This window comes from Emydura macquarii, unplaced genomic scaffold, assembly GCF_026122565.2.
Source record: "Emydura macquarii macquarii isolate MOO-44397 ecotype Brisbane River unplaced genomic scaffold, CSIRO-AGI_Emac_v2 contig_3345, whole genome shotgun sequence".
NCBI classification, from domain to species: Eukaryota; Metazoa; Chordata; order Testudines; family Chelidae; genus Emydura; species Emydura macquarii.
The window spans coordinates 5,966,943-5,992,313 of NW_027133482.1; the positions used below are offsets into that span (position 1 = coordinate 5,966,943).

The 25,371-nt window shown below is 50.9% G+C and overlaps 1 protein-coding gene across 3 annotated transcripts in view; it reads left to right on the top strand.

The window, feature by feature from the left end:
* Positions 1 to 3,087: 3,087 nt before the first annotated feature.
* Positions 3,088 to 25,371, top strand: part of PAIP2B (poly(A) binding protein interacting protein 2B) — a 44,034-nt gene continuing 21,750 nt past the window's right edge. Inside the window, exon 1 of one of the 3 annotated variants that reach the window (XM_067533493.1) lies at positions 3,088 to 3,224. Coding sequence is in view for 1 of the 3 variants with exons in the window: in XM_067533492.1 (XP_067389593.1) it covers positions 12,311 to 12,341 (31 nt within the window). In the remaining 2 variants the exon portion in view is untranslated. Of the gene's footprint in view, positions 3,225 to 11,896; positions 12,342 to 25,371 lie in introns of those variants that run through there. The other 2 variants (XM_067533494.1, XM_067533492.1) reach the window with 2 other exon arrangements.

Consider the following 25,371-nt stretch of genomic DNA (forward strand, 5'->3'; position numbering starts at 1 on the left):
CCAACACTCATGCATGAGCTTTACACTACTCATGTGCATAAAAGCAAGCATGCTCATAAGTGCTTGCGGGATCTGGGCCCTAGACAGTAAACTTGTCAGAGCCCCTGCATCTTGGGTCATTATTTACAGCAGGAGAAGGTGGATGTAAAATGCCACCATTGATAGCATTGGTTGGATGCCCACAGAGGCTGGTGTGGGAAGTGAGGGCACCCTAGGCCTGGTACGAGGGCTGGGTGCTCCCTGGGGCCAGTGTTCCTCAGGATGGTTGGGTGGGGGTAATGGGATGGGGACCCTTGAAGCTGGAACTGGGGGATCCCCAAAGCTGGGGGCCACTTGGGGTTGGTGTAGGAAGTCAGTGCCCCCCTAGGTCTGGCACTCTCTAGGGCTGGATACCACCTTCAGTTTGGTGTAGGACCCATGGGTGTTCCCTAGGCCTGAAGCAAGGGGTTGGTGCACATCAGGGCTGGAAGCCCACTAGGCCTCGAGCAGGGGCTAGGGGCTAAGGAGCTGGTGTGAGCTCTGTGTTCCCTAGAGCTGGAGCAGGAACTGTGTGCTCCCCATGCCTCAACCGGGATCTGAGTGCTTGTGGCCCTCCCCAGGAGTACCCAGGGTTGGGCACCTCACCACCACCTGCCCTTAGTGTGAAGCAATCTCACCTGTGTCTGCTGCACTCTGAAACCACCAGCCTCTGGCACCACAAGGACTGCCTTGCCTTCTTGGCCTCCCTTTTTATGCACACACCCACCTCCCAATCAGGGTCAGGGAGGATTCCCTGCTTTGTCCAGCCCCCCTTAACCCCTGGACACTCTCACAGTATTACCAGGCCTGCTGTTCCCAAAGGGACAGCACCCACCAGCTTGTAAAATTCAGCTGAGGACCAGCACTTGGCTTAACATCGCAGCGCTGAGCTAGAGCGAAAGCCAGTCTAAGTTTATCGTCAGAGATTCTAGCGACAGGGAGTAAGAATAGTGGAAACAAATGGTCAAACGTAGAATAAAACCATAACCCAGTTTCCAAAGTCGAAACCTAACAAGTTACTCTCCCGTCCAGAGCAGTTTTCTCTCAGCCAAAGCTCTCTCCAACATTGTCACTTACGCCTGGCTCAGACTCTTTTGATACAGCAGAAGCGTTTTCCTGGGTCTTGCTCATTGACGGTGCTCATGGCCTCCCCAAATGTACTTAAGTGAACCTTGGCTCCGCACTGCCAGGCTTTTCCTCTCAGTGGGTGCCTCTGCCAGTTAGCTCCTGTCTACGGTTCTTTCTTGACAATCCTTCCTTTGCGTCTAGTCCAGCTTCCTGCGAAGAGACCCCGTGTGGAGGAGACAGGCTCAACTCCCAGGGCAGCAGAGCCAGCCAGACAAACATCTCCTGCCTGACACAACACCTTCTTCCCCCCCCCCCCCCCCCCATCTCCTGCCTGACAGAACACCTTCTTGACACAACACCTTCTTCCCCCCCCCATCTCCTGCCTGACACAACACCTTCTTCCCCCCCCATCTCCTGCCTGACAGAACACCTTCCCCTCCCCCCATCTCCTGCCTGACACAATACCTTCTCTCCCTCCCCCTTCTCCTGCTTGACACAACACCTTCCCCTCCCCCCTCCATCTCCAGCCTGACAGAACACCTTCCCCTCCCCCCTCCATCTCCTGCCTGACACAACACCTTCTTCCCCCCCCCATCTCCTGCCTGACACAACACCTTCCCCTGACACAACACCTTCCCCTCCCCCATCTCCCCCTCCATCTCCTGCCTGACAGAACACCTCCCCCCCCTCCCCCCTCCATCTCCTGCCTGACAGAACACCTTCCCCTCCCCCCTCCATCTCCTGCCTGACAGAACACCTTCCCCTCCCCCCCATTGGCTTATGCCTCCACGCAGACTTTAAGCCCGCTTTCATCTGAGGGACACACTCCCTGCACGTACATACAGGGCCCAAGCCTCATCTTTCTGGGCCCTGAACAAACTTGTAACACCCCCCTCCCCCCGCACACTCTCTCATCCCACACACCCCAGCTCACCAGCCCTGAACAATTTTTTTCCTCAGGGTAATGGCGGTTGCAGCCCGGGCCAGCCCCCCAGGGCCTGGTGAAGTGTACCCTCCCCCCCGCCACGTGGGGGCCCTGTGTGCCTGCCACACGGGGCCTCCCCTGCTGCTCTCCCCACGATCAGGGCACCCCAGTGGCCCCGCCGGTACGAGGCTATTGGGCCCCACGGCTCCCTGGGCGCCCCACGGGGTGGCTAGCGCAGGGGCTAGGGGTCCGCGGGGGGGAGGGGCGGGTTATTGTGGAGGCTAAATGCGCACGAGAGCGTGAGGGGGGGGGGGAACCCGTCACGGCGGCGCGCGCGCTCTAGGCCCAACGGCCCGCCCGAAGCAGTTGACGCTCACACGGATCCCGCCTCTTACTACCTCCCCCCCAATCACCGGCCACGAAACAAAACTCAACACTGTTGGAAGACCCATCTCTCCAAGTTTCCACCTCTGATTGGCCAATCATAGTTTGAGCGACAGCTTCTTCACCCAGTCAAGCTTACGCCACGAGCGGGTGGTGGCGTCGGTGTATAAACAATTATTTTCCCCACGCGTCCCCCAGGAGTCCCGCCCCCTCCCTGGCCTCACACGTGGGAGACGCACTGAACAAGTAACCAATCGTGGAACGCGACCGTCGCCCATGTGCCTCTTTTCTACATAGGTGGAGCGGTGGCCGAACGTACCAATGAGATGACTCTAGAGGCGGGATTTGGGGAGGGCCGATGGAGTGACAGGCTTCTAGCCCAATAGAGAGCGGAGTATGGGCGATGCGGCCTAATAAGGACTAGAGGCAATTCCTGCGGGAGAGGGGAGGGGCTCGTTCTCACCAATGGGATGCAAGAGCCTGCGCCAAGGATCCAATGGAGAGGCGGGGGAACCGGGGAGCGTGGGGTTCAGAGGGGGCGGTCTGTATGACACCCTCTTGGTCCAATGGGGCGAACGTGTGTGAGCGGTAAGACCAATGGGAAAGCGGGGCGGGCCTCCTGGGGGGGGCAGGGTGGAGCGAGTGACAGCCTCCTCAGCCAATGGGGTGCGGGTAGGCGGGCGGCGGGGCGGAGACCCGACCGCAGAGCGAGCGGACGCGGTGCGGCTGTGAGGGGAGGGACGGGGAGCGAGCGAGTGCGTGCGGCGGAGCAGCGTGTGAGGGCTCGGCGAGCGGACAGGCCCCTGCGGCGCAGGAGGAGCCCGGCCAGGTGGGCACCGCGCGAGAGAGAGGCGCCCAGGCACCCCCTGGGCTGTGCCCCCCCCCGGACCGCCCCCTCCTCTGGGCTGTGACCCCCCCCCCCGGACCGCTCCCCCCCCCTGGGCTCTCGTTTCCCCCCCCCCCGACCGCCCCCCTCCTCTGGGCTCTGCCCCCCCCCTCGTTTCCCCCCCGGACCGCCCCCTCCTCTGGGCTCGCCCCCCCTCTGGGCTCTGCCCCCCCCCGGGTTTCCCCCCCCGACCGCCCCCCCCCCTCTGGGCTCTGCAATGCCCCCCCCCCGGGACCCCCCCCCCTGGGATTGCCCCTCCCCACCGATCGGGATGCCCTGGGACATCTCTTTCTCTGGGCTCTGCCCCCTGGACCCCTGGGATCGTCCCCCCTCCTCTGGGCTCCGCCCCCCGACCCCCATCGGCATCCCCCTGGGACCAGTATCCGTCCCTGGGCTCTGAGGTTGATCCCTCTGGGCCCAGCCCCCCCTCCCCTGCACGGGATTCCCATCGTGGGGACGAGCTCCTCCTCCACTGCGCTGGGATCAGCCTGCTGCCCCTAGACCCTCCCTCCTCCCCCCAGTGCTCCCATTGTGATTCTGCCTGGATTTTCCCATCCCCCCGCCGCCTTCCCCTGGGGATATCCCTTCTGGACCAGCTCCATCGACTCAGCTCTGTTGCCTCTGTCACACCCCCTTAAGACCAGCCCTCCTGCCGAGGATTCCCCTCAGGATCTCCCCAGTTCCCCCTGGGAACAGCCCCTTCCTCCTAGGACCAGCCCTCCTATTTGGGATTCCCACTGGGGTCTGCCCCTCCTCCCCCCCCCCCCCCCGACATCCCCACACAGAAGGAGGTTAGTGTGGACATCAGCCACCCCAGTAATTCCTTCAGTGACTGCAGGCCGATCTAATTTTGGTCGATTTAAGATTGTAGTGTGGCCAGGTCCTCACTCTCCCCGCAGACGCTGTTGTGCAGGACTTTCCCCCTCTCCCCCCAGGAGTTTAGTAAATGGCGAGGGAGCCGTCAAGTAGCCCATAGGTGCATGTCCCAAAAGCATGGTGAGTTTGGGTACTTAAAGAAAATCAGTTGGATCCTGGTGGATGGGCACAGAGGAGCAAGGGTCTGTGATTTACTTTGTGAGAGATTCTCATGCACTCTGCTCCCCTTTCCTCCCCCCTTCCACACACACACACACACACACTGCTTAGTTCTGCAGAGGTTTAACTTGACAGACATACCCCCAGGAGGGTCTCACTGGGGACTCCGGGATCACGGTCTGTAACTTGCTGCTTTAGAGCCCTGCTTTGTTGACTTTTACTGTGTGAGAGAGAAACCAGCAGCCTTCAAGATGTGCGTCCTTAACAGCAGAACCAGGCGTATGGCGCAATCAGGAGCGTGTGAATTTCCCTCTTGCCACTTCACCGCATGCCTCAGGTCCTGAGCTGAGGGCGGCTTCTTGTAGCGAGCATGCAGCTGAGTTCCTATGGCTCGCCTGTTCCTTTATCTCATTGCAAAGGGTGCCAGCTAATGTCAGTTTGATGTAGTTTGCGACGTGGGCATCTCTCCACTGGATAAATGACTGGGACTCCCTGAGCTTAGCCCACTGAACAGCACTGGGAGGGGTAGCAACTTTTGGTCACTGCCCAGTTGGGCTGGATAGAAAACATCGCCGTAGAGATGGAAGATTCCTGTATTCTCTCTGTCAGTTGGCCAGACATCTGGTCCCCTTGCACTCTCGGTTGGTTGGTTCTGCAGCACCATAGTTGGGCATGACACTTCGCAGACAAAGGTCATCTGAAATCTCAGGGTTTTCTTAAACACACACATCTAATCGGTTCTTTACTTCCAGCGTAACTCGGGACAGCATAACTTCTAGCTCTCCTGGCATGTCCTATTCGTAATGCCTGAATGGGAGCCACTGGAATCAGTAACAGCATCCATGTGCGTTCTGCTTCTCCTTGCCAGGCCTTGGGGTCCAGAACTGTCAAAAAGTTTTTAACTTCCTCTTGCTTCCCGTCTCTCATAGCAGAGTACAAATGGGCTTGTGTTCTGGTGTGCTGGGCATGAAGCAGTGACTGATTAAATATTATAACAAAGCACAATCCGCTGTGGCTATGCCAGAGGCCTGAGTGAGTGAAAAGCTCCATATTTATTAACCCATTGTGGGATCCCCGAGGAAGTAGCATGTCCCTGGTGGCTTTAACTGGGCTGGGTGAAACTGGGTGAAAAGGGCTGAAACGGGAAACAGGATGATGCATTGTAGTGAGATTGTTATGGTAGTTTAGAAATGTGTCAGCCCTTGGTGGAGGAGAAAGGAGGATGGTCTTGCCTTTAAACTGTCCCAATCTGGGGCATGGGTCTCCTAGGGTGACTTGATCCATTTTTAACCACCTTGAAGATTCCTCCAAATCTAACCTCACTGCAGTTTGAGCCCTTTGGGGCAGGACTTACAGACTCAGGGGTGGAGAAGGGAGATACTGCGGTAGAACTGTGAAAGCTCCTCCCCTCTGTGCTGCTGGCCAGCCTTCTGTCTGTAGTATGCTGCTTGTGGCCTCACGCGGGTTGATTCAGAGAGGCCTAGAAGTGATGTAATATACTTGCTAGCTCGGCACAGGGCTAGGTGACTGGTTTGACAAATTAATAGGGACCTGTCTCTGTAAAAGGGCTTTGGCCACCCTCTTTTAAGGGGGCCCTTGGTTCCCTTTCCCCCAAAATTTTCCTGCCATATTTCCTCATCAAGGCTGCGTCCTGATCTTGGTCCCTGTGGGCCTTACTCCTTCCAGAGCATCTCAGTATCACTCCTCACTTGGCTGTAGAGAGGAATTTTGCAAGGCACTCCCTCTGTAGCCTAAGGATGGCCGTAGAGCCTTGGAAGAGAAACTGAACTGGCTCTGGCTCTGCCAGTTGCAGATGTGCTAAACGGAAATCCAGATTGGGGGGGTATATCCGAGAGTCCTGTCGCTCTGCTTAGCCTGGCCTGTCTTCTAATGCGACACTGGGTGAGAGCACGCTTCGTGCAAAACCTCGGGAGGTGAGTTCGTCACTGCATTCTCTGCTGGCAGGTATGGAGATGGACTGGGGTGTTACTGGTCAGTTCCTTGTACTGGGAGTTCTCAAGTGGCCCTGTTGGTTTCTGCAGAATCTCAGCTTTTGTTAAAAATTTCCTAGGCTTTCTGGGTGAAGAGAACCACAGATGTGACCTGTTGCAGGGCTGTCTGCCGGAGCCTGCAGACAGTCAGAAACAACAGCCCTGCAAGGCATGTTGTGCTGTCCTTCATTCCAGCTTGAAATGAAACTCATTTCAATGCTGAAGACTAGTCATGACGCTTATGTGTCAACATTAACTATTTCACTGCCAGTAACTTCAGCAGAAACACCTTGAGGGGCTGATCTGGAGTACCAGCAGTTTCCAGTCAAACTGCTGCCATATGCACTGGCTCACATGAAGCAAAACAGATAGACCCTGAGCAAGGTTGCAGTGCTAGAAAAACGAAGATCCTCAGTGTTGGTCGTCTAAGATGCTGTCTGGACTACCCGGGGGAGTATATATTGCTAGATGAGAGCTGCAGAGCACAGCTGATGTGTGTAGTAATATACTGTAATCAAATAGGGAGTGTGTGTGCAAGCATAAACCACTGCCCCCTACTGGATGGAATTGGAACTGGACTACCATGTGTCATTGACCCTATAGAACATAAGAACGGTGCTACTGAGTCAGACCAATGGTCCATCTAGCCCAGTGTCTTGTCTTCCAGCAGTGGCCAATGCCAGGAGCTTCAGAGGGAATGAACAGAACAGGTAATCATCAAGTGATCCATCCCGTCGCCTGTTCCCAGCTTCTGGCAAACAGTTGACAGTGTTAGCTGTGAACACTAACAGCTGTTAATGGTGCCTGTGCTGTTGGAGCACGGAGATTGGGCTTGCATCCCTACTGTCATCGTGGGGTTGCAGCTAACCGTGCTGTGCAGTGTTAAAGACCAGCAAGCCTGCTAGAATGACCTCCTCAGAAGGAAATTAACCTCCTCACCCAGTGAGGATTCCTTGCTGTTCTGAGAGCTGTGCACAACCTAATGGAAAAGTGCCTCCCAGCTGCGGAAGCTGATTGCCTGACAAGGCAGCCATTGCCTATAGTGGAGGCTCAGGGCTATATCTTCTACCAGGCCGATGTGCAGTGTTCATCGACTGAAAATATCCCCACTTCTCTGCCTGCTCTGTGGAATTCCTTGTCTATGAACTTGTTTCCAGCTGAAGGCTTTGGAGTGCTTTATTAAGCTAACACACACGCTGCCTCTCGTGGAAATCCTACCCTAACAACCGGGTGTGCACCTGATGGAAGAGCAATCTAAGTAAATACAGTTCAGCTGCAAGCTTTCATCAGGTTACCAGACGCCGATTTAGTTTTGACATATCTTGATCTAGCTCTAATGCCAGAACTTCCTTTCATGGGTTTCTCCTTCGTTTTGCCTACGTGTGTCTGCCGTAGAAATCACGGAGAAACTCAGGGGGGCAAAAAGACCACTGAACTCTTGTTGTGGGTAAGAGCCGTACTCAAGAGGAACGATGCATGGTCTGGGGGCAGGTATAAAGAAACTAACTTTTCAGTGTCTCTCCATGCTGCCTGATCTCCTCTGTGCAGGGACAGAGTCTGACTTGCTGATTTTCCTTGGAGTGGGGATAATGCTTTTACACTGCCGGGGTCTGGTGAAGCCCAAGGGCTGGTCTATACTAGAGAGTTTTGTCGACAAAAGTCAGCTTTTGTCAACAAACAGTGGAGGTGTGCAGGCCGAAATGCTCCTCCCGCCGATGGAAGTCCCTTGATATGCCAACATAATAAAGCCACTGCAGCGAGAGGTGTAGGGCTCATGTCGACGTAGATAGTGTGACGCAGGCTCAGTGTAGACACTGCGTTCCTTTACTTTGGTAGTTATGTCATTCTTGTCAATTTCAGGGCTCCTGCGAAAAGCCCTGGGTGGCTGGACCCTGGCTGCGAGGTGGGACAGGAGAAGCCGTTGGCAGTTGGACCCTAGCTCCCAACTGCGAGCTGGGGTGGGAGAACCCATGAGCGGCTGGATCCCGGTTTCTGGCTGTGAGCTGGGATGGGAGAACCCAGGGGTGGCTGGACGAAAACCCCCGGGCAACATATGTTAGGTCAGCTTATTTTCTGAATGTAGACAAGGCCTAATTCACACAGGGCTCTGAGATGTTGTGAGGGAAGGTGCTGTAGACAGGCAGAGTATTATGAAACAAAGCCTTGTAAAATTCTGAATGGGACGCTATAGTCTTGCTGCCTTAGTGTAATTATCCCGCGTTGGAATGGGCCCTGGGGAATAGGGCTCGCACCTTTTAATCTCAGGACGTGGAGTCTTCAGTGATCACCAGTGGCTGGGAGCTGTTTTAACTTTCACTCGCAAGACAGCCAAGACACATCGCAGGGATCCTTGTCACCATGCTGGCCATAGACTTTTGGGACTGACTCAGAGGGCAGAGCACCTCCTACTGAACTGCCAACACCACTTTCTCCAGCATCATGTCTGTCTTCTTAGGGGCAGAACAAGGTGCCTGCCAGCCAGTACCGGCCAGGCTCAACACTGCTTAGCTCCTTCCCTGCCTTGCGTGTTTCAGGTATTTGTTACATGCAGGCTCCTCAGGTTTCATTGTAACATGCAGTGACAAGTTGTATATTGGTATGAGAACAGCATGGCCAGTCACACACTTTTTCTCTCTGGCTGAACATTGTGCCTTCTTGCTGGTCTGCGTTAAGTGATCGGGACAGCCAGTCGAATCTGGGACATTCTGGCATTCGGTCCTGTTGCTCTCATGACAGTGAATGCCATAGTTCAGGTTGCATGAAATCTTTCCCTCTGTATTCACTCAGCTGCTCACAACTTTATATATATCCTGGGTTGAGAATGTCTAGGCTTGGAAGGGTTAGATTGTTATCGGCAAATGTCAGTGACTGTCGATTTCACCGAGTACACGCGCACTGACCACAAAGTCAGAAAAATGCTGCTTGAGAACTAATTAGCATTTGAACTAAAGATATTTAGTTTGTATATTTTGATGTGATACTGACAGTTTGTGTTTTAACGGTTATGAAGCATTCGCTTTTTTAATCTCAATGTCTGCTGTCATTAAGCAATTATCTGCCCCCCCATAATTTTCCACAACTGTGCACATTTAAAGAGATACAAATAAAAAAATGCTTCAAAATAAACATAGATGATATCTGTTGAAATTGTAACAAGCGAAAACTGAATTCTACCAAGCCTAAAAATGTCCATGCTCAGTCTCAGCCCAAAGGGGTCTTTATTTTTTGTGGGTGGGGTAGAGTTTGCAAGGAATCTAGTTAACCATTTCTCGGTAAGTCTAAGCAGAGGTAAAATATTTCTTCTAATGAGTCAAGCGTGTATGTGTAACTTTCACCTGCATGGTTACTGGAGATGGGGTCATTTGCATGACGTGATGTAAACAAGCCAATATGTTCCTAATGCTGCTGTTTTTAGCAGTGGGTAGTAGCCAAGATCCTGGTGCCTTAACTCAGGCCTGTAATCTATTGGTCCTAAACCGAGTGGTGATCCATGGAAAGGGAACAAAGGGATGTGCTATATCTGTAGCTGGGTTTCCTTGCAGAGACAGGAATTTTTTGTGCCTAAGGGATGGCTGTTGGCACAAGAGGTTGGGCAGATTTTGTGCTGAGTGGCCTCATACTCTGGTGAATGAGGGCAGAGCGGGGACAGCTGCAGAAATAAACTGAAGGCCATTAAGGTGGAGTTGTACGCTTGTTGTTGCCGCTTGTTGCGGATCAACGCCCGAAACCATTTTGAGCCCATATGATGCTTTGTCTGATTGAACCTGGATTCTGTAATACATGGCTGCATCCAAAACTGAGTCAGACTAAAACTTGGAAGGGGTTGAACTAAATTAGCCTGTGACGTGGCTGGTTTTTCTCCCCCCCGCCCCCCAGCTGAATCTTCCAATTGGTTTGGAGTAAAATGTTTATCCGGTGTCTAATAGCTTCCCCTCCCTCCCTCCGTAGACATTAACTTGGCACACCAGGCTTCACACTGAAGTGCTGGGAATGTGAGCTGTGAGTGTCTCTGGCGTGTTGGAATAGATTTCCAGCCTGGTGTTTGGGTGGGCTTTGTGTGGTGTGCGTGCAGGCTGACTGGCTGAAACTTCCTGCTAAGAAACGGTACCTAAGCAGGCAAAAACTCTCTCTACAGAGCCCCCCCCCCTTTTTTTTTTTTTTTGGATAAGTGTGTGACTGTTTCCCTATCAATCCATTCAAAAAGGATATTTAAAGAGACACCATCAAGCTGTTAGAAGGCCCAAAGATTTGGCAAAATCCACTTAACTTTTCATGGTTATTTTCTAAACAAATACTTCACGGGTACTTTTTATTATTTTTAAAGACAAATAGCAGCAGCCCAGTGCTTGTGGGCATCCCTACAAAAACAAGTGCACGTGTGAAGGAAGGATAGTTTATTGTATGCACAAAGCACTCTTGAGCTTCGTTCCAGTTATACATGATGATCTGAGGGTGGCCCCAAGACTGATAATATGATGCACTGAGCCATTCAGCTCTGGGTCACCAATCTGTATCCGGCCCAGGTTGGCAGTGTCATCGAAGGATGAAACGTGTTTCTGAAATTCAAATTCCTGCACCTGCCTGTCTGCCCCTTACTGGCCAATGCACATTTCCCTCTGGTGTTGGTAAGATGCTTTGTATCAAGCAGGCTGTCTCTGGACTGCTTGGAATGCAGGGCCATTGGCAGCCCTAAAAGCTTTATTGCAGGTTGTGGGGAAGGGACAGAGAGAGAGGCAGGATGGCCCAGCGGGTAGGGAACTAGCCTAGAACTTGAGAGACTTGGGTTCAGTTCCTTGCTTTGCCACAGACTTCCTGTGTGACCGTGAGCAAGTTGCTTAGCCCCTTTGTGTCTCAGTTTTCCCTCTGTGCAATGGGGATAAGAGCACCGCCCTGCCTCCCAGGGAGTTGCAAGGACTACATGAAAGATGCTCAGACGCTGGCGCGATGGAGCCACCTAAGTGCTATAGATAAATACGGAGGGGTGCATACGCGGTAGGGCTCTGCCCTGCTCACATGAGGGTGCGTGATCTTTAGTGGTAATTGGCTGGTACGTAAGCATAGGGCTATTTTGGGAGTGGGCTGTTGTTATCCAGGTAAAGAGCATTGCAGGGGGGTCTTTTCAATGAGATGTCCCATCTCGGTGTATTTGGCAGGACTGTTATGCGCATGCTCCCTGTCGTAAATAGAAGTGAACCTCTCATCTTCTCCAGATCTATAGGAGGAGCATGATTGTTTCAATGTGTGGCAACCCCTTTGTTCCGCCTGGCCCAGTTTCCCAGTCAATGGCATTGCACAGGTGGAAGTTGGGGCAAAGTGCGATGCTCAAGTTTCCTCCCCTTTTCTCTGATGGGTGACCTGAGGGGTGGAAGGCTCAAAGTTACACACTCGGGAATTTTGTTTGCAGGCTTTTATCTGAGTGCTTGTGGGTGATGTGCTCATATGCAGCACTATATTGGGCTGTTATCTGTCTCTCTCCTTACTAGGCACCTGCTGGCTATGCTGAGAGGCAAGTGGCTTTTTTTTCTGGCAGATTCATAGATTTCAAGGCTAGAAGAGGGATCCTTGTGATGATCTAGTCTGACCTCCTGTTTGACACAGGCCGGAGCACTTCCCCAAATGACAGCAGCTGCTAGTAACTAGGGAATCAGAGTTCAGCACCAGGCCATTCCTAGACGAGTATCACACGCTGTTCGCTAGTCCACCTTCTGATGCAGTCTTGCAGCTCTGTCACTGTCAGCTTCCTTGGAGTGCAGACAAGAGCGTTGTTATTCATGGGCTCAAGCACCACTCTGGTTACGGCATTGTTGTTTTATGCTGCAGTGATGCTCCGGGAGCCCCACTTTGGATCAGGACCCCGCTGTGCCGTGAGCCGGATAAACGCAGTAGAAGTGCTTGTCCCTACACTCGAGTTGACAATGTCATTTTAACCTGTAGCAAAATGGTATTGAAAAGCTCTAGTTAAGGCCGGATCCTGAAGGTTTTGAACACTGACAAGCTACCACCATGCTTTCCAGGCAGTCCTGCAGTGATCACGGTAACTTTGTGGCGTAGGGAGGGTGTGGGAAGGGAATGTGACAACACCATATTCTGCTGTGGAGAGGATTCTGACCTGCTGTGGGTTGTCATGTATCAAAAGCTGATTAAAATGACAATGCGGGGAGGGATAGTAGGAAACGGGATCTAATTTCTCGACAGCCTACATACTTTTTTAAAAACAGTGGGGGTTCCCTCATCTGTTCTGCTGATGTAAGCAGCGGCAGCACACGTTAGAGCCGTCATTCAGCTGATGGGAGGGCAGCTTGGGGGGACCCTTGCATGTTGTAAATGGCACCACACTCAGCAAACTGGAGACGGGAAACCAAATGAACATGAAAGAGAAACTTACATGGAAAGAGACCTAAGGGCAGTGATGCATTGCAGACCGGGCATGAATTTGCATTGAAACCTGGCAGCAAACAAGTATAGTTTTGGGCTGTGTATGGAGAGTCGTCATGCCACGGAGCAGGGAGCTGATAACTTCTCAGGATACAGTGCAGGTGAGATGGGATCTAGAGTGCTGGGGTGCCCAAGGACCAGAAGGACAGGAGGTCTCCTAGTGGAAATTTTTGGTTTCAAACATTGGTCCCAATCATGAAAACACTTAAGCTAGAGGAAAGCGCGATAGTTTTTATGCCGAAAGATCAGAGGAACTAAATTTGTACAGTTGACAAGATTACTATTAAGTTTTGTGCGTGGGGGTGTTATAGCGCACTGCGTGTGTTTGAAGGGCATAGACTCTAGAGAAGGTGAGGAATTCTTTAGGGGATCTGAGGTCTTGTCTACACTAGAATCTCTTTCTCTCTCAGTTGCTCACTGTTCTAGCACAGGTGCCACTCTGTGGATGTAGATCCACCACAACATTGTCTGGATCCATAATTGGGGCTTGGTTTGATGAACCCACCTTTAAAATGCTGGTGGCTGTCTACACGAGCTCTCCATCTGTGGCTACTGGTAGTGGAGCTGCAGCAGGGAAATAATGGTCTTAAGAAATGTCTAGAATAGCCACAGCCTGGGTGGGTAGAAATTTGAATAAGCTGGGTGGGGGAAATCCAAGGTGAACATCAGAAAAAATACCTCCACAAGGAGTATGACTGTGTGGAATAGACTCGTCGGGAACGTGGTAGGAGCCCCGTTGCTTGAGACACTTTAAAACTGCTATAGAGAGCCCTCCTGCCCTGTCGTCTGTGGTGATGGTTGGGGGAGGGGGCCGTAATGAATTTTTTTGATACGACTTTTCCAGCTAAAATTTGAGTGTTTGAAGCCTGAAGTATGTTGTACAGCCGGGCTGGTATCTGCTGGCCAACAAAACGTTGGCTAGGAAATGTTTGCTCTTGGCTGCGTGCAGAATAGCTATGGAGGCGGAGAGCTGTGCATGTCTCCAAAGAAACGAGAGCTGTTTTTCTGTGTCTAAATTGGGTTTTCTTTTGTAAATGATCAGCCAGTCTGCAAACACAAGGATTCCCAAAGTTATTTATAGAGTTCAGCGCTCGGCTCCCAGCTCGGCCACTAGCCTCTAGTGTGTAACCCTTGGCATTCCCCACTGAACGGCCCTTGACCAGTCTCTAAGGCTGTGGTATGTGAGCACCTCCTTTTGTATGTAAAACCCGAACGAATTAGGCCTCAGAACCCTGCTGTGGGGTCCAGGTTCTACCCTCACTTTGTAGAGGTGGAGTCTGAGATGAGGAGCATGGCAGAGGGTCACGCAAAGTGGCAACGCCGGGAATAGGACCACGTTGAATTAGCGCCATGTTCTGTCTCCTTTCTTTCACTCGGCTCTTGGGAAAGGGCAGAAGACTCCCCGATCCAGAGATGCACAGGTACATAGTGCATGACATAACATGCAGGAGCAAGAACTTTGCGAAACCGGGGGAGGAGGAGGAAATGTCCCTGTTCTATTCCCAGTGTTGGCTTCTGGTTAGGCAGCAGTGGGGGGAGATGAGTTCTGTAGTGCGTGTGCTTCATCATGTCTTGGCTCGACGTCTGAAACATCCGTGCATGCCAAGTGTGGCTAAGATTCATCAGGGTGGAGTCACTTTTGCTTGTTCTCAGAAGTTTGGTCTTGGTGTGCGTAGCAGGGCCAGTGCAAAGCGGAGTGTTTAAAGCCTCTCTAACAGACAGACGTGACTGCGCCAACAGCAGGAAGCTCTTAGGTATGTCGTGCCTGAGTTTGGAGCAGGTAGCTACAAGCCGGCTGGAAGGTATTTTCCATCTTAGTCACTGATTGCCAAGTGAGTGAAGTAGCCGACGAGCTGGGAAAGGTCACTCTCCAGTGTCACAGGAGCCCCATTGCAGGGAAAGGGGATCCGCAAGAAAGTAGCGGGTCTCATTTTTCTCTAGGCAGACACCGAGGGCTCTGAGCATCTTTCTACTCCCCCTACAAGCTCCTTGTGTGTCACCCTCGCATCCCCCTCTGTTTCAGGGGGCTCCCTGCAACCCCCCCTCCCTGTTTCAAGAGCTCTGCAAACCCAGGCGCCCCCCCCCCCCCCATTATATTTTTTCCTGGCTGAGAGGTAAGTCATTGGGGGTGGGGATGTCAACGTTTTAGTCTCCATTGGGAGGATGGGCAGAGCTGAGATTGGGGGGGGGTGTTGATGGAAGGTGTTAGTGGCTGCCATCAGATGGTTCTTTGGTACCTATTAGAGACATGGCTGAAGCTGCTAGTTCTGCTAACCAGAAGCCAGGGGCTCCGTATGTCCGCCCTTTTTTTCCCCTCTGGTTTTTGGATTTTTTACCAGACTCAATAGGGCAATATCAATTGCCCATTGATACCCGGAGCATTCCCTGGAATTGATTGGCTGCAATATTCAAAGTTCTCGCCTTACAGATGAGTGCCGTCAAGCTGGGTAGGGCCTTGTTTTGCTCGGCCAACAAAATTGACCTTTGCCCTTTATTGTCACTTTAGGATGTGTATGGAAGGCCTGTTTTGAAGTGCTTTTTCTGGCGACTGTATCTTAGAATTATCCATAGCTCTGGCTCTGTTCTCTCTTGTTTTGCTGGTGGATCTTTTGGGGTCTTGGAGGATGTGTGTTGTAAGTGTTTGCTGTTAATTGAAAAGGATGACAATGCTCAGTGACCTGTTGGGTTGTAGGAACAGGAGCCATGATCTGGAGCTGTGGGGAGCACAGAGACTATATTGTATTGAGTTGATTTGAAGTTTACGTGATGATTGGTTGCAAGTAGGCACCTTGGCTAACTAAATGGGAATGAAGTGTCATGTGGCAAGGCCCAGAAAAACTTCTCAAGCCTTTGTATCTGTCACAAAGAATCACAAATGTCACAAGCCCAATTTTTTCTGCCGGCCATTGAATGTACGGTTAAGATTGTAAACACCTTAAGTGGGGGTGGGAATCTTTAATAGAAAATTGCAGTTTTTAAAAAGCAAATGTGGAAGTCAGGGAGTGCCAAGTCCTGATCGCATTTTAACAAAGACAAAAGAAAGCAAACAAGTCTTTGGAAGTGCAGTGGAAATGCAGTGCTGGCCCCTAGCTTTCACAGTGCATCTATACAGTGGCTTACATGTTAAAAGCACTACGTCGGTATTGGCTATAGTTAATTCCCATGACACCATGTGAAACAGGTGAGGAAACTGAAGCAAAAGGTAAAAGGGTAGGATTCAGCATCTCCTGCCTCCTTCCCCAGTTCCTTCCACTTTAATTCTGCCCTCTTCTGCCCACCCAAATCATGCAACATTCATACAGCTGCACCCTGTTTATGCTGACAGTAGGTCAGGCCTCTCTCCATGTGTGCAGCACCCATTGCCCTCATCTCTCCACCTGCTCAACTAGAGACTTTCCTCTGCTGATCTTGGGTTATTTACTATGGCCAAGTATTGAAGGTGGTGGAGATGGAGGAACAAGCGGGATTGGATGGAGACATGTACCTGGGAGCCATAGAGTTTAGGGCTGGAAGGGACCACGAAACCATGCAGTCTGACCTCCTGTATAGCACATGGTACCAACGCCACCTGCACGCTGACTCAACAACAGGCATTAGACCAAAGAATTACAGCCCACAGGAGACTAAGCCATTTGGTGCTACAGACTGAGAATCGGAAGGACCGAGACGCATCCATGCCCAAGACCCTGCAGTGGCAGAGAAATGTCTAAATGATATGTACCCTGATAATTCCAGCAAGCGACCCACATCCCACACTACAGAGGAAGGTGGAATACCCCTGTGGTCCCTGCCAGTCTGACCTGGGGGGAATTCCTTCCCAGCCCCACTTATGGCCATCAGTTACACCCGGAGCATGTGAGCCAGGAACCAGCCAGCCACACACTCAGGAGAGACAGAGACCTCGGTGCCATCTCAGAGCACTGGCCCACCCTAGCCAGTGTCCTGTGTCCAGCTGTGGCCATCCCTGATGTTTCAGAGGAAGGAGACCAAAGCATCTTCGTACAACACCTGTGTTCGCAACTGTCTTTGAATTTTGGGAGTTTCCTGTGTTTGCATATTAAGGATTCTCCCCTCCCACCCCCTGCAATATTTTGAGGAAGGGTGGCCTTCTGGTTAAGGTGCTGGACTGAAATTTGGGGGACCTGGGCCCTGCTGTGCTATATGTACCCTGTGCCTTAGTTTCCCCATCTGTAAATCATCCTTCCCTTTCTCCTGCTGTTTGTTTAGATTGTGAAATCTCCAGAGCAAGGACAGTGTCCCACTATGTGCAGCACCTAGCACAATAGGGCCCTGATCGTGGTTGGGGCAACTGAGATAAAAGTGATTGACAGTCTTACTCCTCAGCTTATGTGCTTTTGGATCTGTGAAGCTGGCGTTAGTCAGACACCGAATGGCTATGGTGTCTGGGGCAGGGCTCTGAAATGTTTTCTGGGCAGTTTTTCCAGTTTCTTTTCTCCCTCCGTCTTTCCCAGGCAGGTTTAAACCTCTTTAAAGCTTTCTTCGTTGTACCAATTACAGATGGCGTGTAGGTGAGGATCTGGCAGGTGACTAAGTCCTAAACACATACGTTCCTCTCACTACACAGCAGATCTCTGTTTGGCTGGCAACACTCATCTCTTTAAAACGTCTGACACCACTGTTGTGTCTCACACATCAAGCTAGTAATTGAGTTTCCATAAAAAGCACACTTTTATGCTCTTTAATTAGCCCTTTGCTTTTGCTGAGATCTGCAGCAGCGTTTTCTAGAGGCACTTAAATCAACACAATGTCTTCTAACATTCACATTACAGCTCCCCACTGGCTAAAGAACCCATAGAAGTGATAACATCTGAGGTTCAGTTTCTCAGCTTCAGCCGCTGCTGCTGCAGCTCTGGGGACATAGTTACATCAGCATTATTTATTGGGTAATCCGCTAACGTAGCATGGCTCTGTCTCGCTCTAGTGGTGAGACCTCTTAGAGAGGTTTGAGTCCGCTCTGGCCCGGGCCTTTCAGCTCAGGCAATAGAAACCTGAGCTCCTAGATCCAAAGGTCCTGAGTTCAATCCTTGCACACTCAACCAGGGCCACCTTACAGTTGGGTTTTCACATAGGTGGTGTCTACATGGCCTCTGAAAGTGCTGGTTCAAGATTGTATGCGATGCCAGGAATCAGAGGGGGAATATCTTGGGTGGCACTTTTGCCCAATCAATATGCAAACCCGGTAGCTTCTCAGGTCTGTTCCTCGTTTAGTCTGACATCTCAAACTTTGTTAGTTGCCTCCTGGACACCTGTGACACGCGATCTCTTAGCAGGCAGTCTGCTCCCAGATCAGTGCCTCCTCATCCCCTGTGTTGCTTGTCCCTCCCCTCCCTTCCACTTGCTTGGGGCACGCACTATCCCCCATGCATTTGGCACCTCCGCCTCCAGGCTCCAGGAAATGGAGCTGGTTTGATCAGGAAATCTGAGAACTTCCCTTGTATCGTGTGGGTCCTCGTGCTTCATCTCCTGGTAGACCTGCAGTGTGTTGTGGGTGTCCCCCAGCAGGGTCTATGAAGGGACTCACGGAGCGGGGAGAGCTATTTTGCACAAGTTTAAGATGAGGGAGGCTGCTGCATGGGCAGTGTAGGCCAGTGGGTGGAGGACCACAGATGATCCTCCCGCCCCCCGGGAGGGGTAACCTAGTGAGGGATATTGCGATTAGGCTGTTGGATGGTTTTGTGTGATTTGTGCTCTCTAGGGCTTTCCATGATTACATTTAGAGAACGGGAAGTTGGAAGATTGTCAAAGCATGTGTGTGTGTGTTGACTGCTTCACAACTAGTGCATGCACCGAGTGGAAGTTCAGCTGTAAACCAGAAGCTTCACACCTGTTGGGTTGAGTTCTGGGAGCAGGGTGTGTTTAAGTCCAGGGGAGAGGGTCTGAAGGCTTAGTGCTACACCCAGGCAGCGTAGGTGGCCGGACAGCAGATTCCAACACTGAGGGATGCTAGCTGAGAGAGTACCTAGGAACTCCGAGATCGGGGCAGTGGCCGGATTTCATTCAGCTTCCAGGAGCTTGAAATACCCCTGGGAATCCAGGCTTGGATTCCCCTCATAGCCGCTCTAGTGAGCGGCCAGGAAGGTGCTCGCTACGATCTGTGACCGAGAGTCGCTGCTTAAACCAGAGAGGTTGCCATGCAGTGTTTTTGCAATGCATTCTGGATACGTGAACTCTGTGGCAGAGTTTCAGCAGACCCAGCGGTGGCAGTCCTGCTTTCGACTGTCAGATAAATAACACATGGGGCAAAGGATACATTTGACCAGGCCTAGAGTGGAATCTTGGAAATGCTTCTCTAAAGCTGAAAAAAAATGCAACTCTAAACCTGCCTCTCTAGATCTGAAACTGGGCGGCATTCGGTCCTTGGGACTCGGCGAAGTGGAGGAGGGGGGAGAGTGTTCGGATGTGCATCATTGCTGCATGTGAAAGGCTGACCCGGGAAGCAATCCCGGTTGGCGGCAGGGCAAACCCTGCAGAGAAGCGGCTCTACAAGCTCCTAGCTCAGTCTGCTGAAGTGATAGCACTCGGGCCATACAGAAGTGGAAGAAAAACTGCTTTGGAAATGTTGCCTGGTAAGACCATCAGAATCCAGGGCAGGCTGAAGAGATGGCAGGGGAGCAAGGAGTACACACACGCATCAGGAAACCTGCAGATGGAATGAAAGGTAGGAAGCGTTAACATTGATTCTTCCCGTGGTCTCTTTTCCTTGCCCCATATTACCTTTTTCTCTGGGGGGGCAGAGGAAGTGGTGGTATGCGGCTACCCAGACGAAGGGTGTGAGCTAGCTTCTATCACGCTCTCACTGGCCTTTTTTATGGGACAGAAGTCCTCTGGCAAACCCTTAATTTAACTTTTGTCCATCCTGTATCGGATATGGGGCGTATTCTAGAGTCCTTCTGAGGAAACGGACGGGCTTGGAGTGACAGCACGGCCTGATGGGAGACCTGGCTTCCCTTCCTGGCTCTGCCACAGACATGCCGAGTAACTCTAAATAGACCACTTAGGGTATGTCTAGACTGCAATTAAAAACCCACGGCTGCCCCATGCCAGCTGACTCGGGCGAAGGGGCTATTTAATTGCGGTGTCAATGTTTGTGAGGTGGGAGGGTCCCAGAGCACAGGCTGCCGCTCGAACCCAAACGTCTACACCGCAGTGAACCAGCCCCTTAGCCCGGCTCAGCTGGCACAGGCCAGCCATGGGTGTCTGACTGCTGTGTAGACACACCCTTAGTCTCTCCACGTCTCCACTCCTGCTAACCTGGAGAAATCCTGCTGTCCTCAGTGGGCCCAGGACTCGGCCCTAGCATTCTGTAAGGGGCTTTGAGATCCGCGGGTGATGAGTGCTGCCTAAGTGCAAAGCATTCCCAGCCCCTCAGTGTTACAGTGGTGGACTCTGCAGTTACGCCAGGGCTGGGGGGTGAAGGAGGGAGGTAAGCCGGGCCATCTGTGGGAGAGAGCCCCGAGCAGATTGGGTAATGGAACGCTACCCTCTAATAGATGCTAAGTTCTCTCTCTTGGAACTGAGAGTATCTTGCCTGCCGCGCCGGTCCGAGTACGGACCCCACTGAAGAGTGCCAGGGCCCCGGCTTGTTAAGTTTTCTATCTGCGTTGCATGAAGGAGATCTCTTCTAGAAGAACAAAGCAGGCATTAGCTTCACTGTCTTCAGATGGACCTTCTTGATGTGCTGGGCTCTGTCTGAAATCAAGTCAAACCGCACAGGGCGAGCCGGCTGTGGGCATTGGGAAGCCACCTGTGCAAGCCTGACCTGCCATTGAGACGACAAGGAAAGGAATTCACCATAGTGTGACCTTAAACAAGCCTCTCGCGAGGAACTCAGCTGCTGAAATGGTGGTGTTCTCTGGAGCTGGAGTCCTGGGTTTTGAGGGGATACTGATACCAGAGGAGATCAGACTGTTGAGGAGAATTAAAAAGCCCTGGCATTTGTGCTCTGAGGCTCCATCTGGCTAAAACCTGGAGCTGAAGTTCCAAGGGATAACGACGACAGGAAAACTATGAAGCAAAACTCTGAAACACCGCAGTACGATGGGTGGCTGTACTTAGTGGACAATGTGAGAAAAGCTGTCTGATGTGTGATTGCATTTTAAATCTGCTGGGGGTGTTATGAAACCATTCGGCCACATTCTGGCCTGGGTTACACCTGAGTAAATATGGAGTAATGGTTTATTTAAATGAAGTTGCTCCAGATTTACACCATTGTGTACGATGGACCAGATAGGCTGTACTTAGGCTATAGGCAAACACACAATACTCCGCAGATTTTGAGATGGGTTAATTTAAAAGCTGCCTGATGATCACTGCATTGTAGCGATTGTCAAGGGGTGGGGGCAGCTGGAGGGCTTTGCATCTGCATAGGGCACAACTGGGTTTTCGGTGTCCAGGGGGAGGGAGTTTGGGATTGGGTGGTAAGCCACTAGCTGCATGTAGGGAAATGTTTGCTGGAAATAATCAGTTGTGAAGGAATCAGGGTGTTAACATTTGAAATGCCATCTTTAGGTTTCAGAGTTCACGCTCTATTGACATGAATGGGGCTATTCACCCCTCTTAGAGCTACTGTTTCAGGCTGCCTGCAGACTCAGGCAGACAGCACTGCATCCTTTTATATTTGGTCTTGTTTTCAGAGATGTTCTTGCAACCATGTGAGGATTAGAAATGTGATTTCTTAAATGAAAATCTTACATGCTGGAGAATTGTACTGCAAAGGATGGCTTAGAAGTTAACTCTGGGGTAAATTCCATGGGCATCAAGCACCACAACCTGTCTTACTAATGTTTGTAACGCTGCAGGCGTAGGTCAGAATTCTTACTCTCCTCTTCCAGGAGGAGACAACGGGTGGCTAAGTAACTTTGCCTTTTGTTGTGTAGCAAGCCAGTGATAAGAATAGGACCCAGGAGTCCTGAGGTGAAATCTTGGCCCCGAGGAAGCCAGAGGGAGTTTTGCCATTGACGTCAGCGGAGCCTTGGTTTCAGCCCTGCTTCCCAGTTCCCTGCAGTGACAGTCAGCCTCTGGGCCAATTTTGAGTTGTACCAGGGGAGCAAGGCAGTGGAGAATGTGTCCCCCTCTAACTGACATAGTTGTGTTCTGATGCAGTCAGTGGATAGCGTGGCGAAAGACGAGCTTTGCGGCTCTCACAATCAGTGGGGGACACGTGGCTCTGACTCTTGCACGTAACTGTCCCTTCTGGCTGTCTACGCAGGTGATTTCTTTGGCGCCCATCACTGTAGTATCTGGGCACTTGTTAGCAGTAAGCTTGTTGAAGCAGCCCACTCATGTTCTGTACAGTTCCTGCTCCTGGTCTCCCCACCTCAAGAGGACTGTATGAGTGGCAGCCTGCCTGCAGCTCTGACGGCAAAGGCCCATGTCGGTCAGTGCATGTGCCTTGTTCTTTCCTGGCATTAGGGGGCTTGCATCTATCTCAGTGAACTCCTGTGCAGTCAGAACAGCCTGGCTGATATCTAGCCCCATGCTCTCCCACAACACCTCTTGTTCCCTCTGCCCAGAAAACCAGCTCAAACGCTGGGCCAGGCTAGCTTCTGAAAGGCCTGTGATCGGTTCTGTCCACCTACAGCAGTCAGAAGGGGACACCTGGGGTCCTTCAGGCCAGCTGTTGGGCCGTGCAGCATTCCACGTGCTACAGGGCAAGCGGGCTGGGGGCTGGCAGCAGTGTGTGAGCAGAACTGAAGAACACTGACAATAGGCGAGCGGCAGACCCCATCGGTTTGGTCGTCTCACTACACGCACCAAATAGGGATGACGCAGTCCCCTCCTGTTAGATTAGCTATGTGCAGCAGGAGATTAGTGGCAGAAGTCAGGCGGGGGTGCATCCCAGGTTACACACACAGGTATGACGCGGCGCTTGTCAGCTGGGTTGGTAATATGCAGATTGAAACAGGCGCTGTTGTCTGTGTGTTCCAGTTTGGGAAACCAGTGAACAGCTGGGACCAAAGCCTCTGTGGCAGGTGACCTAATTACTATGCTTCCTTTGCCTCCAAGGGACCCAAAAGCCATATTGGCACGTACAGCATGAAGAAGCACTTCCTCTTGAGTACCATACAAGCCTTGGGCTTCTCTAGTCCCTCTACTAGTGATGGATGTGGCTACTTCACCACTGGAAAGCATCCAGCAAGGAGGAGTGTTTATGCAGGGTGAGCTCCTGTGCTCTCAGGTGGATTTTGAATGATGTATTCACAGAGGGATTCTACCAGGAACTGCTAGTTGGATGTCACGTTTAGAAACATTTTCCATGGAGGCACAGGGCGTCCATCAGCCACATGGTATTTCCTGCATCCAACCTTAGATCCGGCCCAGTGTTGTCTTCATGCAGTTTTCACAGATGTACTGTTGTCGTATCTGTGAGACTTTGATTGCAGAATTAATTTTGTCAGTTCCTTTTAGGACCTGCCTCAAGTACTCAACAGCCAGTTCATCGAATGTGCAGAATTTGTCTCCAGCCATCATTTGTGTGACAGCCATGGTATCTCTGTACACTGCGTTTTTTTTTTTTGTGGTATGCCCTTAGCACATAGATTCTTTCATCTTGAGCTTCCAGATGATACCCTAATTCAGCTTTGACTCTTCTTCTCATTGTTCCGTCTGCATGCAAGAGGGACAAAGGCACAGGCCTATTGGGTGACCGAGGCTATGTCTACGCCGACGGCGGCAAATTCACCACCATCAGATCGACTTATCTGGATCGACTGAGCGGTCAGTGAAGACCCCTCTGTCGATCCAGAAATCGATGTATTAAGACCACCTCCTCAAGTGGCGTAGCGCTGCCAGTTCCCATCGGCGCAGTGCATTGAAGATAGAGCGCAGAACAGAAGCACAGAAGTTGACGGGAGTTATGCAAGTTTTTTGCTTAGTTTGCATAACTCCGGTCGACTGCTGCTGAATCTCCAAGGTAAGTGTAGACAAGCCCTAAGACCAGTTCCCACTGAAACATCATCTCTGCATTTTGCTATGGACAGGGCTATGCAGAAAACAATTTCTGGACTGACCGCTGCTGTGATTGTCCCTCCCTTGTCAGACTTACATTTGGTTGTCTTGGCCGTGTCAGCAAATGTTTCAATACCAGATTTCTTGACTGGGCTGAAACTACGTGTCTCATCAGAATTGAGTGCACCTCTCTCAAATCTCTCCATTTGTTCTTCACCAACATCTGTTATTGTCTGTAGAGACTCGATACATCTGAACTAGTAGATATATTGGTAAGCCCCTCTGGATGTGATTCAGGATCAAATGGCTTTGTCTTATTATTGATGATATGGTTGGTAAGAGTTGTAACATGTTTTTCATCCCTCTTCAGTGCAGAGACAAGAACTTGTTTGTGGACTTTGTCTTAACTGCTTCTCGTTAGGCTATTGCTTTCTCTCATAGCTTTTGCCTATTCATAAAATGAAGCTTTGTATTTTCATCTCTAACACTAATACCGACCTCTGCATAAATGTCCCTGAATTAAAAAGCTAGTTTCTAGTCTATTTCACAGGCTAGTACAGCATGCCGAGGCAATTGCAAATTAAAACCTTCTACCAGGCAGACTAGATGCTACGATGTATGTACGAAAGCATGCAGATGGAGAAGCATTACATTAGGATCGAGTCAAATGAAGTAAAAATCTTAAATGACCCAAACTGTATCATAGAATCTCTATGGATAGTAATTCCATGCTTGGATAATAAGAATATAGCAACAGGGACATACTACTGACCCCTTGACCAGAATGGAGATAGTGATTGTGAAATGCTCAGAGAGATTAGAGAGGCTATAGAAATAAAAAATGCAATAATAATGGGGGATTTCAACTATCCCCATATTGACTGGGTACATGTCACCTCAGGACGGGATGCAGAGATAAAGTTTCTGGGCATCTTAAATGTCTGCTTCTTGGAGCAGCTAGTCCTGGACCCCACAAGAGGAGAGGCAAGTCTTGATTTACTCCTAAGTGGAGCACAGGATCTGGTCCAAGAGGTGAATATAGCTGAACCACTTGGTAATAGTGACCATAACATTATAAAATTTAACATTTTTGTGGGGGGGACACCAAAGCAGCCCACTATGGTAGCGTTTAATTTCAGAAAGGGGAACTACACAAAAATTAGGAGGTTAGTTAAACAGAAATTAAAAGTGCCAAAAGTGAAATCCCTGCAAGCTGCATGGAAACTTGTTCAGGACACCATAATAGAGGCTCAATTTAAGTGTGTACCCCAATTTAAAAAACCTAGTAAGAGGACCAAAAAAAGTGCCACAGTGGCTAAACAAGTAAGTAAAGGAAGCAGTTAGAGGCAAAAAGGCGTCCTTTAAAAAGTGGAAGTTAAATCCTATTGAGGAAAATAGAAAGGAACAGAAACTGTGGCAAGTGAAGTGTAAAAATATAGTTGGGGAGGTCAAAGAAGAATTTGAAGAACAGCTAGCCAAAGATTCAAAAAGTAACAGCAAAAAATTTTTAAATTACATCAGAAGCAGGAAGCTGCTAAACAACCAGTGGGGCCACTGGACGATGGAGATGCGAAAGGAGCGCTCAAGGATGATAAAGCTATTGTGGAGAAACTAAATGAATCCTTTGCATTGGTCTTCACAGCTGAGGATGTGAGGGAATT